The sequence below is a fragment of the Odocoileus virginianus genome, chromosome 5 (assembly GCF_023699985.2).
Source record: "Odocoileus virginianus isolate 20LAN1187 ecotype Illinois chromosome 5, Ovbor_1.2, whole genome shotgun sequence".
Taxonomy (NCBI): domain Eukaryota; kingdom Metazoa; phylum Chordata; class Mammalia; order Artiodactyla; family Cervidae; genus Odocoileus; species Odocoileus virginianus.
The window spans coordinates 91,613,748-91,631,041 of record NC_069678.1 but is presented as its reverse complement, the minus strand read 5'-3'; the positions used below and the strand labels follow the sequence as shown (position 1 = coordinate 91,631,041).

The window sequence follows — 17,294 nt, the reverse complement described above, 5'->3', positions numbered from 1 at the left end:
CCATTCTGATTTAAACCATAGTCCGAACCAAGAGCTTAAATAGTCCCTTTAGGTACTGTTCAGTTCCTCCAGGACAGTGCTCAGTGCCTAAGAAGTCTCAGCCTTCTGTCCCCTCCCTGGCTGCTGGCCAGAATGGTGTGCAGGTATACAGAAGGGCCAGGCCCCTGGCAGCCTGCTGCCCCAGCCTGGCCTGGCCGAGCCTGGGGAGGGCAAAGAGAGAAGGAAATCCAACCTGAACATCCTCTCATCCTGCCCCGTGCCCCTCCCCCTTCCACTGCCCCTGGGCTCCCAGTGGTATTTCCTCCAGTCTCATGGCTTAACATCCTGCGCGAGAGGTGGGTCTTCTCTACTCCATGTGAAGCCCCTCTGAGCTGGTCCACTGGACTTAGCCCCTGATTCTTAAAACAGGAACTGAAGTAAAGGGGGTTAGCACGGTCTCTCTCTTTCTCTCCAAAGTTTTGTTTGCAAGTCTTCTTTTGGTTTGTTAAAGAGAGCCAGTGGCCACCCTCTTTCTCAAGCCCGACCTTTGAGGTGAGACGGTGTAAGGAAGCGTGATCCATGGGAAGACCCCAGGTGCATCCATCCTGAATCTATATCATATGCTCTCCTGGAGAAATACCCTGTTCACATCCTCGCTGGTTCACCAGCTCCTTCACTGAAGTTCCTCCACCCTTGCACACTCACTATTGAGTCATTTATCACTTACTCCCTGATGTACTCATTTGTATTTATTTATTTTCTCACTTAAATAATTTAAAAAAAAAAACACAAAAAACCTCCTTGCTTCACACTGCCTGCAGGCTGAGCCTTGACTTAAGTGAGGGGATTCCAAGATGACTAGGAAGCTCGGAGTCCAGGACGAGTCAGGGACAAATCCAAGGGCAGCACGGTGTGCCCCCCAGCTCTGAGAGAGAAACAACTGCATAATTTTATTTAGTGTAAATTGATTCACTCTCAAATGCCCTCACTCAAGGGGCTCACCATGTAAAGCTAATTTGCAGTAGTTTGTTTTGTAAAGAGGGGACAGTCTCTCTCTGCTATGCTAACTTCTTCTGACTTGACTTTTGCATGGGTGAGATTTGGAAGTATTCTTCTAGCATGAAGGTCCTTTGTCTTCAGAGATGCCGGTGTTTGCATCACAGGGCTGACTCTGAGCTTCCTGGGCCTCTGGGCAGAAAGGCTCCGGCTGGTAGGGCCCTTTGTTCCTACGCAGCTAAAAAGACACTCACTGAGACCAGCTGAAGTCACCTGTACCTGCCGACCCTCGCAAGGGGTAACAACAGACAGTGTGACTTACCTTTTCCCAGCTTCTCATGATTTCATACCAACCAGCTTCAAGACGGCTGATCAAGGGGTCTGATGTGATAGAAAGAAGGCAGGTTTTAGAATCATCAGAACTGGATTTAAGGGAATAGTGCTACTTTCGAGCTGTGTGGCCTTAGGCAAGTTAGCCAAATGTTCTGAGCCCTGGTCTCTTCACCTATGAAATGGCCTCATAATCATTACAGCGGCAGCAAATACTTGAGTCAATTGTAAGGTTAATTGAGTCCATGGATGGGAAAGGACTTTGTAAAAATCTCAAGCATGACACAGGTGTTGGTTCTTATTGTTATTCAGCCCTGATCTTCCTGGGACACGGGGTCAGGGAGGTCTGCAGACCTTGAGGAGGCACAGAGGAGAAACAGGGAACAGTCTATCCCAGTCTCTTTTTCCCACTTGACGTTAGGAATAAAGATAAGGTCCCAAATCCAGTCTACTCAGAGCTTTGCAGTGGACGGACGCAGAGCCGTGGAAGACTTAAGTCCCCAGCACCCAGAAGCTCCACAGAGAATCCAGGGCTGCCTGGCACAAAGGAACTCTGCTCCCAATTAAGGAGGGCGGGCACATGCGAAGAGGTCACAGCCTCAAGCAAAAAGGAATGGATGTGCATTTCCCCTTGCTTGTGATTTCACAGAATTGCAATTTGAACAACTAGAAATCCCCTTCAAGTCACCGAGGGTGGCTCATACTGATGAGTATGGCATCATCTCCTGAAAACCCACCCCGTGACGGAGCAGGGACTGGCAGCTCACATATCCTAGGGGTGGCCTCGGCCAGGCAGGCGTGGGGGGGGGGTGGCGGCCCAGGGGGGTTGGCGGTGGAAAGCAGGGCTGAGTACCAATGAGGAGGTGGTGAAACAGAAGAGGGGCACTTAGAGCGTGGCCTTGGAGCCCACTGAGGCCTGGGCACAGGGAGGGCAGCCCCGTTGGCTGACTTCCCTGCCCCAGTTCAGACCATACCCCGGGGTCACAGGCTGGTTGCGGGGGTAGGTGGGGCTGCCCTGGGGCCTTAGAGCTTGAAGAAAAGGCAAGCCTGTGCACTGGATTCAAGCGATGAAGGGGCTGGTGGATGTGGGGGAGGCCTGGCCACAGTCAAATGCAGGTGCCTGGGAGCAGACAGCAAGGAAGGCCCTGAGAGGATGTGCACCCTAGGAGAGCTGGGGGCCTTCCCCAGAACCCCACATCAAGGATTCGGAGCCTTTTATGAGCAGTCCAGGGGCTCCGAGGAAGTCATCAAGGGCAGTTCAGCCATCAGCGCTTTGGTGACTGGCTCAGCTGAGTGAGTGATGGAGGCAGCATCTCTGGTGTGGAATCTTCTGGAACAACATATTGGTCTGAGGGGTGCTTCGGGTTTTGAGCTGCATCTTATGGATTAACTCTGGCTTGGTGGATGGGGGCAGCCTGGGACTGGATGAGTCATGAGCCGACCCCACCCACAGTAGCAGTTCTGCTGTGTGTGTGTGTGTGTGTGTGTGTGTGCGCACAGGGACACCTAAGGCCACTCTGGGCAGAGTTATGAATAAAATTTCTACTTACTGTTGGGCTGAGCTGCCAGGCAGCCTCTTCAAGTGGTGGGAGCAGTGGGCATAGAGGGGAGACAGTGAGAGATGGTAAAAGTACCTAGCACTAGCAGAATCCTTACTACATGCTGGGTACTATTCTGGGCCCTTTAGATGGATTAGCTCATTTATCTTCATGACCATCTTTATCATCAGGTACAGACACAGGTATACACGTGGGCAGGTAGACACCCAGCAACAGAGGCCCAGACTAACACACCTGGGTTCACAGTCACACATTTGTACACAGAAACACCTGGCTGCAGACACAGATGGAAGCACAAGGGCCAGTGTGTTTAAATAAACATGAGGCAAACTAGCACACATGATACAGACAGCCTCAGGCACCTCATGCCTTCGGGCAGGAATGGGGTTTGGCAAAGTACTTAGAAAAGGGGCATAGACACCAACAGAGATAATCTGGCTTCCTTCTCAGGCTTTGCAGGCTTCAGTTCAGTTCAGTTCAGTCACTCAGTCGTGTCCAACTCTTTGCGACCCCATGAATCGCAGCACACCAGGCCTCCCTGTCCATCACCAACTCCTGGAGTTTACTCAAACTCATGTCCATCGAGTCGGTGATGCCATCCAACCATCTCATCCTCTGTCGTCCCCTTCTCCTCCTGCCCCTAATCCCTCCCAGCATCAGGGTCTTTTCCAATGAGTCAACTCTTCCCAGGAAGTCGCCCAAGTACTGGAGTTTCAGCTTCAGCATCAGTCCTTCCAGTGAACACCCAGGACTGATCTCCTTTAGGATGGACTGGTTGGATCTCCTTGCAGTCCAAGGGACTCTCAAGAGTCTTCTCCAACACTGCAGTTCAAAAGCATCAATTTTTTGGCGCTCAGCTTTCTTTATAGTCCAACTCTCACATCCATACATGACCACTGGAAAAACCATAGCCTTGACTAGATGGAACTTTGTTGGCAAAGTAATGTCTCTGCATTTTAATATGCTATCTAGGTTGGTCATAACTTTCCTTCCAAGGAGTAAGCGTCTTTTAATTTCATGGCTGCAGTCACCATCTGCAGTGAAGCCCAAAAATATAAAGTCTGACATTGTTTCCACTGTTTCTCCATCTATTTGCCATGAAGTGATGGGATCAGATGCCATGATCTTTGTTTTCTGAATGTTGAGCTTTAAGTCAACTTTTTCACTCTCCTCTTTCACTTTCATCAAGAGGCTTTTTAGTTCCTCTTCACTTTCTGCCATAAGGGTGGTGTCATCTGCATATCTGAGGTTATTGATATTTCTCCCAGCAATCTTGATTCCAGCTTGTGCTTCCTCCAGCCCAGCGTTTCTCATGATATACTCTGCATATAAGTTAAATAAGCAGGGTGACAATATGCAGCCTTGATGTACTCCTTTTCCTATTTGGAACCAGTCTGTTGTTCCATGTCCAGTTCTAACTCTTGCTTCCTGACCTACATATAGGTTTCTCAAGAGGCAGGTCAGGTGGTCTGGTATTCCCATCTCTTTCAGAATTTTCCACAGTTTATTGCAGGCTTAAACACACATAATTTTAGAGACAAGGGAAAAGAGGCTCAGAGAGGTGAAGTGATTTGCCCAAGGTCACACAGCCTAAGGAACAGATATGGATTTCAAAAGACAGGCAGGTCCCTGAAGCTCATGTCTTAATAAGTCAATCAAATGGCTGTGAATCCTGCTAACCAGGGGCTCCCTGTGTGGTGTGAGGCATGCCAGCTCAACCTGATTCCAGCTGGACTAAGCAGCTGGGGAGCAGGGTGGGGAGGGGGGCGTCTGGCCAGCAGTGTGATGGGATAGACTCTGCTGTGTCTGGAGATCCAGGCAAGGGAGCTGGAAGGTGAGCTGAGTGGCTGCCATTCTCTGACGGGGAGCCTCTCACCCCATGGCACTGAGTCCCCCCGTTCTCTCCCCAGGGCCTGTACCCTCAGCGGGCAGCCAGGATGCCCTACCAGCAGACCCTGCACCCCCAGCTGGGGTGTTACTCCAGACAGGTGAGTCGATGACCTCCTCACCTCTGTCCCAGCCCGTGGAGGCCTTCAGGTCAGAAGGATGTCTGTCGCCTTGTCTTTGTCCAGCTGGTCACCAGCCACACTTTCTGGCCCACCTTTGACCCCAGAGTACAGACACAAGCACCAAAACGCATGCGGCCACAAGGCAGTGACCCGGAGACAATGCTGGCTGGCACTTATAGAGCCCTTACTGTACGCCAGGCCCTTCTCTAAGGGCCTTACCTGCATTCGTTTAATCTGCAGAACCACCCTATGAGGTAGAGTCAAGATGTGGAAACGGAGACGCAGAGAGAGGAAATAATTTGCCTGAGGTTATGAAGTTAAGACCTAAGTTAGCTTTTGCTGTGGCAACCAACAGCCTCAATGTCTCAGAGACTTTAAGCAATGCAATGTTTAATTTTTACCCAAAGGTCTACAGGTTGACTGAGCTGCGCTGGGGTTGGGGTCAAGCCTTTTTTAAGTGTCCCCCTTCTGGGCCCAGGCTGAAGATCACTTTTGCACCTGCCATGCTGGATGGTGGGAGTGTGGGAGGGCTCAGAGCTGGGATGTGGTCATGTTTGCCCACCATCTGCCAGGGCAGATCACATGGCCTGGCCCAGCATCACTTGTGCTGGGAGTCATAGCCCTCCCATAGTTTCCTCAGTTAAAATACAAGACACTTAGTTAAATTTAAATCCAGGTAAATGGTGAATAAAATTTTAGTAGAGCTATATCCCAAATACTGCATGGACCATACTTCTACTAAAAAAATTTTACTGTTTTCTTAAATTCAAATTTAACTGGGTGTTACCTATTTTTGTCAGCTAAATCTGCACCCCCTACTCCCATGGGTAGGTCCAGGGTCAACATCTGCTCGACAGTAACACAATGGCCGATCTGGTTTGATCTTGAGCTGGCTGGCTTCAGGGCCCATGTTCCCGGTAACTCTGGCTTACTGCCTCTTGTAAACAAGATTCATAAATATGTAGTATCAAAGTAAAGCAGCAGAGGGACTTCCCTGGCAGTCCGGTGGTTAAGACTTCACCTTCCAATGCAGAGGATGTGGGTTCAATTCCTGGTCCGGGAGCTAAGATTTCACATGCCATGCAGCCAAAAAACAAAACAAAACACAAAACAGACACAATATTGTAGCAAAATCAATAAAGGCTTTAAAAATGGCCCACATCAAAAAGATCTTTTAAAAAAATCAAGCATCAGAGATGAAAATACAAACATGCACCCAGACATAAATAAAGATGTGTTTATATACATGCCACCAGACTGGATGTGCGTGGGCCTGAGCACACACAGGCAACACAAACAGCACTTCTTGATACTCAGAGTCTGAATATCTTGGATCAGGGGTGGGGTGTGAGGAGAAGAGCTGAGAACAGGCTACATTCTCAGTCTGGCCTTGCACACTGCCCCCCAGCAATGAACACACCCAGGTCATAGACTCCTTGGCCTCTCCTCTCCCCCCAGGTAGCCCTACCCTTTCTCTTCAAACTGCACCTCTGCCCTGAAGGATGTTAGAATGTTCTAGAAGATAGAGAAGGGACTATAAGTATAGGTCACTTTATCACCTGGGCCAGGGCTGCTCTTTCAGCAGTAGGAGCTTTGCATCCTGAGATGAGGTCGCGAGGGGAGGCAGTCAAGCTCACAGACTCCCAATCTCGACCCGTCCACCTCATGAGCAGTGATTCCATCCACCTAGCTCCTCAGCAAATGCTTTTAGACGAAGTTATGTATGTGCATATATTTGAAACAGTAACGTTAAAAACCTGGTATAAGATTTTAAACATCTTAGAAGCAATCACTGTGACTGGTTTCTTAGGTGCCCTTCCAGTGATACCTGTTTATACAAGCATTTTTATATGAATGTGGCATTCTGGGCACACTGCTCTATCATTGTTTTTTCAGCAGAGTGTGTCTTGCAGATGGTTCCAGAGCCCTCTATACAGCTCTGGTTTATGGTTTTTATCAGTGACATGTAGCTAGGGTACAGTTGTTTTTTTTTTTTTTTTTTTTAGTTGGAGGCTAATTACTTTACAATACTGTAGTGGTTTTTGCCATACATTGACATGAATCAGCCATGGATTTACATGTGTTCCCCATCCTGAACCCCCCTCCCACCTCCCTCCCCATCCCATCCCTCTGGGTCTTCCCAGTGCACCAGTAGGGTACAGTTTTGAGTGAAGCTTGTGTCAACTCTAAGACCTACATCTTCTTTTTCATGTCCAGTTCTTCTCAGGTTCAGCTCTGGGACTCCCACCCCCTACACTGGAAAAAGCAGTTTTTGTTTTTTTTTTTCCTGCCATGCTGACTCTTGGGTGTCTATCCTGCGAGGTCCCTTCCTGGGTTCTCTCTCTGAGCTCTTGGCACTTTATGACCTTCAACTCATCCTCTTGGGTGTTTGGCACCCACATCCAGCATCATCGGAGCCTATCTGTCCACTGGGGGAAGGATGGGGAGGGCCAGGAGGGATGAGCCCAAACTTCTAGAAGGACCGAGCACAGTGGTGCAATCCAGGGACTTGGGGACCCTGACAAAACTTGGACACTTGAAACACTTACTAAGCAAGTTACTTAACTTCTCTGAGCTTCCGTTTCCTTGTACCTAAAATGGGAATCCTAATGGTCCTACCTCACGGGGGCTGTCCAGAATTTAAATGAGAGAATCCACATGAAGGGCCTGGCACACCCTTATTATCACTTAATGAGCACTAGCCTTTGTCATCTTTTTAAATTAGATAAGGGTGTGCAGGGTGAGAGCGGGCAGTCAGTATACCGAGCAGCTGAGCAGCGTGGACCCCACTCTTGCTGTGAAAGTGGAAATCCAAGAATTCCCCTAGTTTTGACCAAAACACACAGGAAGATGGATATCAGCTCCACGTCAAACATTTGGAGCTGTCAGTGGTAGAATACAGTGCTCGCAATGTAAAGAGCTCCCCATCATTTTAGGTATTCAAGTGGACATCGGCCTTATTCTTCCCTCCGTCCACCTCCTCTTTCTTTACTTTTTTCACTTATTCACTTAACACATGTTTATTGAGCAACTGCTATGTGACAGGCCCTGTCTTAGGGCTGAGGATAAATCAGTAAATAAGACAGATGGGGCCCCTGCCTTGCCAAGAAGACAGTGGGAGCCCTGCTTCTTGATGAGTCTCATCTGGGTAGTCTCAGAAACCCAGTGAGCTCCTACTTTTCTCTAGGGTTTGAGCTGAATCCCATTTCCCCTCTTTGGCCTTTCTCCTGCACTCACACTCTCCAGTAATGTAACCAGCAGCCATGTGTGGTTATTTATGTTGAAACCAACTAAAACTAAGTAAAATTTAAAATTCAGTCACACAAGCCCCATTTCAAGTGCTCAGTAGCTACATTTATGTCTGGTGGGTACCACACTGGGTGGAGGCCCAGAATATTTCCATCATCTATCACAAGAATTTCCACTGGGCAGGGCTGTCTCAGACTTGGGCGTCTGTTGAGATCGTGAGCTAGAAGCCAGGGATGGACACATCTCCACAGCCTTGACTGAGATTGTAAAGGACAGTGAACCATGGGCTTTTGAGACCAAGGGAAAGTTAGGGGACAGGGAAGAGAAACAATCATGGAAAAAATGTTCATTTGTTATTTGTTATGTGCCAGTCTCTCTACTTATATCAGCTGACTCAATCCCCATACTAATGGACATAGTGTTTGCCCATTTTATGGATCAGGAAACTGAGGCTTGGATAAATTAAATGCCTTGCCGGTCTCCCATAAAGAAGCTGAGCCCTGTGCTTTTTCCAGTTCAACACACTGTCTTCTGTGTTACCCCACAGTGACTGAGGGGCCACAGGGGCTGAGGAGTGGGACCTAGGGTTCGGGGCAGGGCTGGGGGACTGTGATGTTTAGAGGCAGCAGGCTCCGCTGGATTCAGCGCCTCTCTCCTCTCTGCCCTGCAGGTGACGCCATACAACCCCCAGCAGATGGGACAACAGATTTTCCGCTCTTCCTACACCCCCCTGATGAGCTACATCCCCTTCGTCCAGCCCAACTACCCATACCCTCAGCGGACGCCTCAGAAGCTGGCCAGCAATCCTCGAGACCCTTCCCCCATGGCAGGAGACGGGCCGCAGTACCTGTTCCCCCCGGCATACGGGTGAGTCTCCGGCCCGTGCCGGAAGCCCGTGTGTCCTCCCGGAAGCTGCTGGTGAGGGGAGGTGGGCCTCTGGGCCCCTCCGGCGCTTCCTTGTCACGTGTGTTCCCTGGCGGGGAGGAGGGGAGACCCCGGGCCTGTGTGCAGAGGCTGTGTGTGTGCTGGGTGGAGCATGTGTGGCTGTGAGCCTGGTCACGGCCCGTTTGGAGTCCTCAGTCTGGTGCGGAGAGGCAGCTGTGTGTCAGCAGCGGAGGGACAGGCTGCCCGCAGCAGGTGGTGGAACTGGACGCATATGCCTTTCCCCGTTTGCCTGGCGTCCAGCAGGCTACGGCCAGCCAGGTGGTCTCCTCACAGCTCTCTCCCCTACTCACCGCGTCCTGAGCTCCTTGCTGGGCTAATCTCTGCAACAGCCCCGTGAGTTCGCAGCTGGCCCTGCTGAAGCTTCTCCCACAGCTTATCGGACTGCTCACATTTTCCCCCCAACCTACCCCAAACACCAGAGGAGAGGGGCTTAGCAGCTAAGAGCCAACACAAACTCAACCTTTTTCACTGACAATTCCACACAAACTTTACATGCCAGTCAGTAAGAAATGTGTGTTTGTTGCTTTAATAGCACGCAGCTGCTCATTTCCGCCCACCAAACCTTCACTTCCGTGAGGCAGGTGGGGCCGGGTCAGTCCTGAGAATCTAAGTGTCCTGGGTGCCCCCTGGGGAATGTGTGCCCCACTGTGAGAACCTCCCTTTATAGGGTTAGAGCCAGACTCCCCAACCTGACAAGGATTCCCTTCCTCCCCGCACTGCCCCTCACTGTCCTGTCAATGGGTGTTTCAGTGTTTCCCCCTGAACTCTTGGAAAGAGGTTTCCATAGTCAGATCTGTTTGGGATGAGGAAGGTAGAAACAAAGATAAAAAGATTTCTCAACTGTTGGAATTCACAGATCACTTAATTTACCAGGGTGCATGGAGAACATTCAACAAGGTGATGGTTGGTAGTGTCAATTGAACATAAAACCCATGGCCGTGACCTCTCACTTCTTTTCTCTTCTTATTCTTTCCCTCCCACCCTTCCCTCCCCTCTTGCCTTCCTCCCTTCCCTCCCTCCCTTCCTTCTCCCCATCCTTTTTCTCCTCCCCTTTTCTCATATCACAGTGTGTTCACCAACACACCTGGGAAAGTGCTGCGTCGGTTGACGCACGTAGTGACAGTGAGCTTAGCCTGTGGGGCCCGGTCGATGAATAGGACGTGGTTCGTTCCTTCAGAGATGGGAGTGGACCAGAAGGGGGCGCGATGACGTTAGTGCCATGACCGAGTGCCGTCACAGCGGTCCAGGGACAGAGGGAAGGTCCCTGCTGGGTGGGCAGTGAGGCCTACAGGATGGGGAGGGGGCAGCAACCTGGGGAATCAGGCCCTCGGGTGGGAGGTTGCATGGCAGACTTGAGACCTGGGGGATAAAGGCACCTGGTTGAGGTATGAGATTTACCCCTTGAATGAGATGGAAAAAGGAAAGGGGAGGCCGGACTTGGGTTATTAAAAGCTCTGGCTGGTAGGCCTGGGGGTCTGATGCAGAGCTGTGAATGCTGGAATGAACTGATGGGCCAGAGGGGAGAGAGACGGGGGAAGAGAGGTGACTGCAGGGTCTGTAAGAGAGGTAAGCGTATTTGCAGAGGGCGGACAGCCCACCTGTAGGCCGGCAGACGCCCCTTCCACGCTCTAACTCTGGGCTTGGGGGAAGAGAGACTCACTGCAGAACCGGCCATGCTGAGAAGCAGCGTGGTCCCACGTTCTTGTTGGTCAGCTGTTGGGAAGCACTGGTGGGGAGCAGAAAGAGGGAGAGCCCTGGTCTCTAGCTGTCTTCAGAGAGACAGGAAAGGGAGGAGACTGAGGAAGGAGCAGCCTTAGAAGTGGGCAGGAGCCGGGGGCCAGCTGGGGACATTGTGGGCAAAGGAGAGTGAAGGGAGGCGGCACGGTCAGCAGGCTGGAGGCGAGCCTGAGAGGTTATCTGGAAAGACCAGGAAAGTGGGGTCAGAAAGGTGAGGCGAGGAGTGCAGGCCTGCGTCCCTCAAAGGGATGGTTCATTTATTCAAAAAATATTTGTGGCCTCCTCCGTGTGCCTGGCTGGCTCTAGGCACGGGTTACTGGAGTGAACAAGACAAGCGTGTTTCCTTCAGTCATTCCAGGAGGATCAATAGACAATGCAGAAATGAACAAGCATCATACATGTCAGGTGCAGGGAAAAGCAGGGGATCTGAATGAAACGAGAGGATGAACCATGTGTATATATAATTGATGAGCCCTCTGGGCAGGAAGGATAGAAAGTGCGGTGGCCGTGAGATGGGAAATGTAGCTGGGGCACAGTTGAGGGGGAGAGAGGGGGCGGGTTTCAAATTAGAGTAGTGGCAGGCCCGGACTCGGGAGGGTCTGCGAGGAGAGGTAGGAAGGAGGTGTGGGCGGCCACGCCTGCTCTAATTCTCTGTGCAAGAAGATGACATGGGCCAGTGTACAAAGAGAGGGCTGTGGAGAAAGAGCTGATGGAGGGGACCGGGCTGGTCGCCTTTACAGCTGCCCAAGCAAGAGGTGCTGATGGCGTAGACTAGGAGCAACCCTGGAAAGGAGGCGAGAAAAATCTGGAACGTTTATTTTCTTGGTAGAATTGATGGGACTTGGTGGTTGGACATGGAAGAAGGAAAATAGAGGAGTCAAGTGTGACTCCTAGTTTGTTTGTTTTTTTAACTGAGCTATTTTATTTTTAATTGGTGGAAAATTGCTTTACAATTTTGTGTGGGTTTCTGCTGTACAATATGAATCAGTCATATTTTATATATGTGTATATACATATATATATCTACATCCTTCCCCTCCCTCTCTTTGCTCTCCTCCCCTCATCCCACCCCTCTAGGTCATCACAGAGCTCCATGCTGGGCTCCCTTTGTTATTTAGCAACTTCCCACTATTTCTTTTACAAAGGATAGTGAGCAGGGAGCATTGATTTGTACATTCTAGACTTGAGTGTCTGGATAAGTGGCAGTAACCAAAGTCTGGATGAGGAGAGCACAGGTCCTTTGATCAGGAATTTGGTTTTTGCATATGTGAAATTTTTAAAAATAATTTTATTTGTGTATGTGTTTACTTTTGGCTGCGCCAGGGCCTCATTGCTGCATGGGCTTTTTCTCTAGTTGTGGCGCACAGGTTTCTCATTGTGGTGGCTTCTCTTGTTGCACAGAACAGGCTCTAGGTGCATGGGCTTCAGTAGTTCACAGCCAGCAGTTCCACTCAGCCACCAGGGGAGCTCTGCTTATGCCAAATTTGAGATGCCCGTTAGATACAGGAGTGGAGCTGTCAATGGGCAGGTGGGTGTCTGAGGCTGAGGCTCCGGGGAGAAGTGGTGGCTGATAATATAAATTTGGAGATCATTAGCTATGGTTTTTCCAGTGGTCATGTATGGATGTGAGAGTTGGACTATAAAGAAAGCTGAGTGCCGAAAAATTGATGCTTTTGAACTGTGGTCTTGGAGAAGACTCTTGAGAGTCCCTTGGACTGCAAAGAGATCCAACCAGTCCATCCTAAAGGAGATCAGTCCTGGGTGTTCATTGGAAGGACTGATGCTGAAGCTGAAACTCCAGTACTTTGGCCACCTCATGTGAAGAGTTGACTCATTGGAAAAGACCCTGATGCTGGGAGGGATTGGGGGCAGCAGGAGAAGGGGACAACAGAAGATGAGATGGCTGGATGGCATCACCGACTCGATGGACATGAGTTTGAGTAAACTCCGGGAGTTGGTGATGGACAGGGAGGCCTGGTGTGCTGCAATTCATGGGGTCACAAAGTGTCAGACACGACTGAGCGACTGAACTGAACTGAAATCATATAGATGATGTTTAGAAGCATGGGGTGGGACAAGGTCGCCTGAGAGCACATGTACAGAGAGAGGAAGAGAGGCCCAAGGACTGAACCCTGGGCCTCCCAACACGTAGAGGGGTTGTGGAGATGGAGAGGCACAAGCAAAGGATCTAAGGAGATGGGAGAAGAACAGGAGAGTGTGGAGTGCAGGGAGCCAGAGGAAGAGACGGTGGGATGACAGTGTGGCAAGAAAACCTGGGCACCGCAGGGTGGGGCGAAGGGAGCCCTGTGCTCAGCGGTGGTGCTGGGGGTTACTAGTGCTGGATGGAATAAAGTCCGGAAGACGCTGTCCTGGGCAGGAATGGTTACCAGAGCCTAGGCGAAGAGAGTTTAGTTTGGGAGACAAGGAGGGTCAGTGCTTCCTCTGGGTCAGGAGCAAAGAAGAGAACCAAGAGACCAAACTATATGCGGTGGGAGAGGAAGGAGCAAGTGGCCTCGGTGTTCTCAGGGAAGGAGGCGGGGAGCCCTCCCTGACCTCTGCTAAATCCAGGATCACCATACAATGTATCTTTCAAGCAGCAATAAGCTTAAGAGTCAAAAGACTACAAATAATAATTGCAGTGGGAATGCCAGTGGGGAAACTGTCTCAGGCAAACCAAGACCTTTCATTGGTGCTTGAGAGGCAGTTCAAGCTCCTCCTCTTCCTCCAGGAAGCACTCCTGGGGAACTGTAGTCCACGTGAATTAGCCCTCTACCTGGCTCTCTAGAGTAGGTCCTGTTCAGACCATGCCCTTGGCAGCTGACCCCATCAGAACTTTTCAACCGAAAGGGCTCAGATGTGTGGGGTGTGACAACAGATACGAGATGTATTACAACTAACTTATTGCTGGTAATTATTAAATACTCAAGTATGGGTTATGGCCTTTATTTTATAAACAAGAGTGGAATTCAGAGTATCCTTAAAGTAGCATCACTTCCAATAATTTCTTTTCCAATATGATTTTTGAAAAAGAGAAAAAGAAATGTTAGTGACATTAATTGCTTATCCGGCACCCTACCTTGTGCCAGGTCCTGGACTGGGTGCTGAGTGTAGAATGGTGAACAGCCCAGACATTGTCCCTGTTCTCAGAAAATTTATCTTAGTGAGTAGGGATGCAGACAACCCAAATCCTCAGTTGTCCACGGCTGCTCATGTGAGCGACGGATACTGATACCAGCTGAGGCATTACAAATTAATGCGCTGGTTTGTCCCCATTGCTTCTCCCCTCCTCTGCCCCCTGCTCCTTTTTTGTTTCATCAATTCATGGGAGGGCACCATGAACGTGAGCATCTTCTGTAATATGCATCTGCCCAGCTGAAAAGTGACTGAGAATCCCTGGATTAGACTAAATCTAGCCATTTGCTCTGCTGTGATTTGTCTTGAGCTCTGTTCCATTCATTCAAAGTATCCTAGCAGATGGGGAAAGAAATTGCAATAGGATACCAGAAGTGTGAGTAAATGATTCCATCTGGAGAGGTCAGCAAAGTCTTCACAGAGAAGACGGCTTTTGAACTCTCTTTCGAAGTATGACTAACAGCGTGCTGGGGAGAAAAGGCAGAAGAATATGTATTTCTGTTCTTGGAGGTCAAGGCTCAGGACTTCTCGGCTCTTCCTTCCCTGGGGGCCTAGCAAAACTGCGGGCAGTCAGGGGTGCCTCCATGCTTTCTTGCCAGATTGGGGTTGAAATTCAGGGCCTGATTGAGTCTGGTGCTGAGAAGGGGATCAGGAGCCCTGGGATAGTCCAGACTCTGAAATCTCACTCTGGGATGTGACTCTGAGTTCTCTGATGTTATGAAATTTCTTGAGGGACACACAAGATCCTCTAAGGCAGGTACAGGGGCTATAGGCCCACAGGTAAGGTGCTCCAATCCAGAGAGGCTTCCTAGTCTGTAGTCTTAGATATGGAGAGAGCATAGGCTGGACAGTGTCCCTACATAGTGCCAGGGCCTTCCTGACCTGAGGGAGTGGCAGAAGAAACTCTTTATTGTCTTCCAATAATATCATTTCAATATATTATTTTCTCAGAGGCAAAGCTTTTTGTATTACTACTAAAGCTTTCAGTTTCTAAGCCTGTCATGATCTTCCCAGTCTTTGACAGCCCCCAAATTAACATATTACTTTCCCTAATATCACCACCAACATCAGGAATTCCATCACAATGCCTTTTTTCTCTTTTAATTTTTAAAAAATGTATTTGGCTGTACCGGGTCTTAGTTGTGACATGCAGGCAGAATCTTCATTGCCACATGTAGGCTTTTTTGTTGCGGCATGCGACCTCTGAGTTGTGGCACGTGGGATCTAGTTCCTTGGCCAGAGATTGAACCCGGGACCCTTCACTGGGAGGGTGGTGTCTTAACCACTGGACCACCAGGGGAGTCCCATCACAACGTCCTTTTCTTCCTCCTCCAGGTTTGGCTCAACGTCCGGTGGGCCCCTGATGAACAGCCCCTACTTTTCCTCCAGTGGGAATGGCATAAATTTTTAGACCTCCTTCTTACCTCCCTCCTCCCACCTTAACCCCTGGAGCAGGGCTAAGGGCTCTGGAATTCTGGATTCTGCAGCAGCTTGGTATGAAGTTTGGAAAGCCACGGTTCCAACCAGGTCACAGACAGAAAACAGCAAGGCCAGACACATCTATGGACCAACGCTCATACACGTACACAGTCCGCCCTCTCGCAAAGTGCAGACCACACACTCCTCCCTTGGATTCATATGCACTTGCTCATCCACATATGCATCTGTATTTAGCTAACATGAGTGATTTTTGTTTTTGTTGTTGTTGGTAAAATAGAAGTAAGACACTTAATTTTAGAAAGTTTGTATTTTCTGATAAAAGTATGAGCTGCTTGAAATGGAGTGTGCCTGTTTATTTTCTGTAATGCTCTGTGTAATCATCACTGCTCCTTCCCCTGCTGCCCACCCCAAGAGAGTCAAAGTTTACTGAGGACATGAAGAGAGGCCATGAGCTACCATCCTCCAAGTGCTTCTCTGTAAATGAGGGACCCCAGGGATCGTACACTTGAGGGCTTACCTCTTCTTTCGTGTGTGATCCACTCACTTCTCAGCAGCCCAGTTTAAGCATCTCAGGAATGGATGAAGAAGAAGGGCATCCTGCTGTGTCCCATCCAGGTGACCACTTACAGAAAAGGCTGTCTTAGACATGAGATGGGAAAATGTGTCCTGAAAATCAGCTCTAAAAGTAATCCTGAATATCGTGATAGACAAGATGATATCTGATGATTGTAGATCAATGCCGAACTAGAGGTCAGTCTCAGAACTGCCCCTCACGGCAATGTCCCTGGATCATTCTCAATCAGCTGTTATCAGAGACTTGGATAGGGACACTGAGAGCGTCTTGATCACGTGGATGGAGGCACAAATCTGAGAAGAGGAGGGGGCCTGAGTCAGTGACATGCATATATTTTAACTCTCCTATGCAATACCCTTGGCAGGTGCCATTAGGCTGTTCCTCTGAGCCTGGACAAAGCCACAGGACCATTCTCCCTGTGGTGGTCCAGGCAGCCGTCACTAATCAGGGATGGCCTATGAAATGAACTATCCTTTGGCAAACCATCATAAGATGAAATGAAACAGAGGGTTAATGTAAGGACCTCCACCTCTTGGGTTCAAAAATTGATCCATGTACATGCAGGTGGACCAACACTGTCAGTTCTAAGTTGCCCTATTACCAGTCCTAATACTCACCTGAGAGCTTGACCTCACCTTGGCTGAGGTCAGTGAGGGCCAGGTCTGGGGCACGTTAGGAGCCCAGTGCCAATTGCAGTGAGAGGCTAGGGATATGCAAGTCAACGTGTCTCAGGATGGGCTTAAGTCCAGGATTCACAAGAACATTTCTCTTGCCTTCACAGTGTGACACAGCTGACCTTTCTTCCTGGGTCCCTGGAAGTCAATTTCTTTTCCAGACACCACTTAGCTACTAAATAACAGTAATAACAAGGAGACTAAGAACATTTATACCAACTTCATTCTCAATGAAACTAAGAGAAGCCAGCAATTTTATCTGCTATGTACAAAGGCAGAAGCAGGGTAAAGTAGTGGTGAATTCCTTAGCAGAGGAACGAAAGATCAAGTTGAAATGCCTGCCAATCAACAAGAAGCAAACCATTTCCCCCTGCTGAGCCTGAACAGAGATGAAAGCAAGGGGTTGATATATAAGAAGAGGTATCTCCTGCCCTGATCCCACAAAGCCAGGGGCCACAGACAGTTCTATAGGAGACAGGAGGCACTTTTTCTGGAGAGACATAGAGAGCATACATAAGGATTGTGGAGATGAGGGTACAGATAGAAAATGGGCGTTAGGTGAAATACATAGCCACAGCCAAAGCCAGCAGCTGGACTTTACCCAAGAGGCAGGGACTTGGAGAGTTCTCTGAAGAAGCTTAAATGCCCCACAGGCACTTGGAGGTACCAA

At 49.5% G+C, this 17,294-nt stretch overlaps 1 protein-coding gene across 2 annotated transcripts in view; it reads left to right on the top strand.

Moving 5' to 3' along the window:
• C5H1orf94 (chromosome 5 C1orf94 homolog) overlaps positions 1-15,714 on the top strand; it is a 39,052-nt gene extending 23,338 nt beyond the window's left edge. For both annotated transcript variants that reach the window (XM_020879008.2, XM_020879007.2), the window contains exons 5-7: positions 4,775-4,852; positions 8,793-8,989; positions 15,272-15,714. In XM_020879008.2, coding sequence (XP_020734667.2) covers positions 4,775-4,852; positions 8,793-8,989; positions 15,272-15,347 — 351 coding nt within the window. In that variant the 3' untranslated portion in view covers positions 15,348-15,714. The remainder of the gene's footprint in view (positions 1-4,774; positions 4,853-8,792; positions 8,990-15,271) is intronic.
• Positions 15,715-17,294: the final 1,580 nt, after the last annotated feature.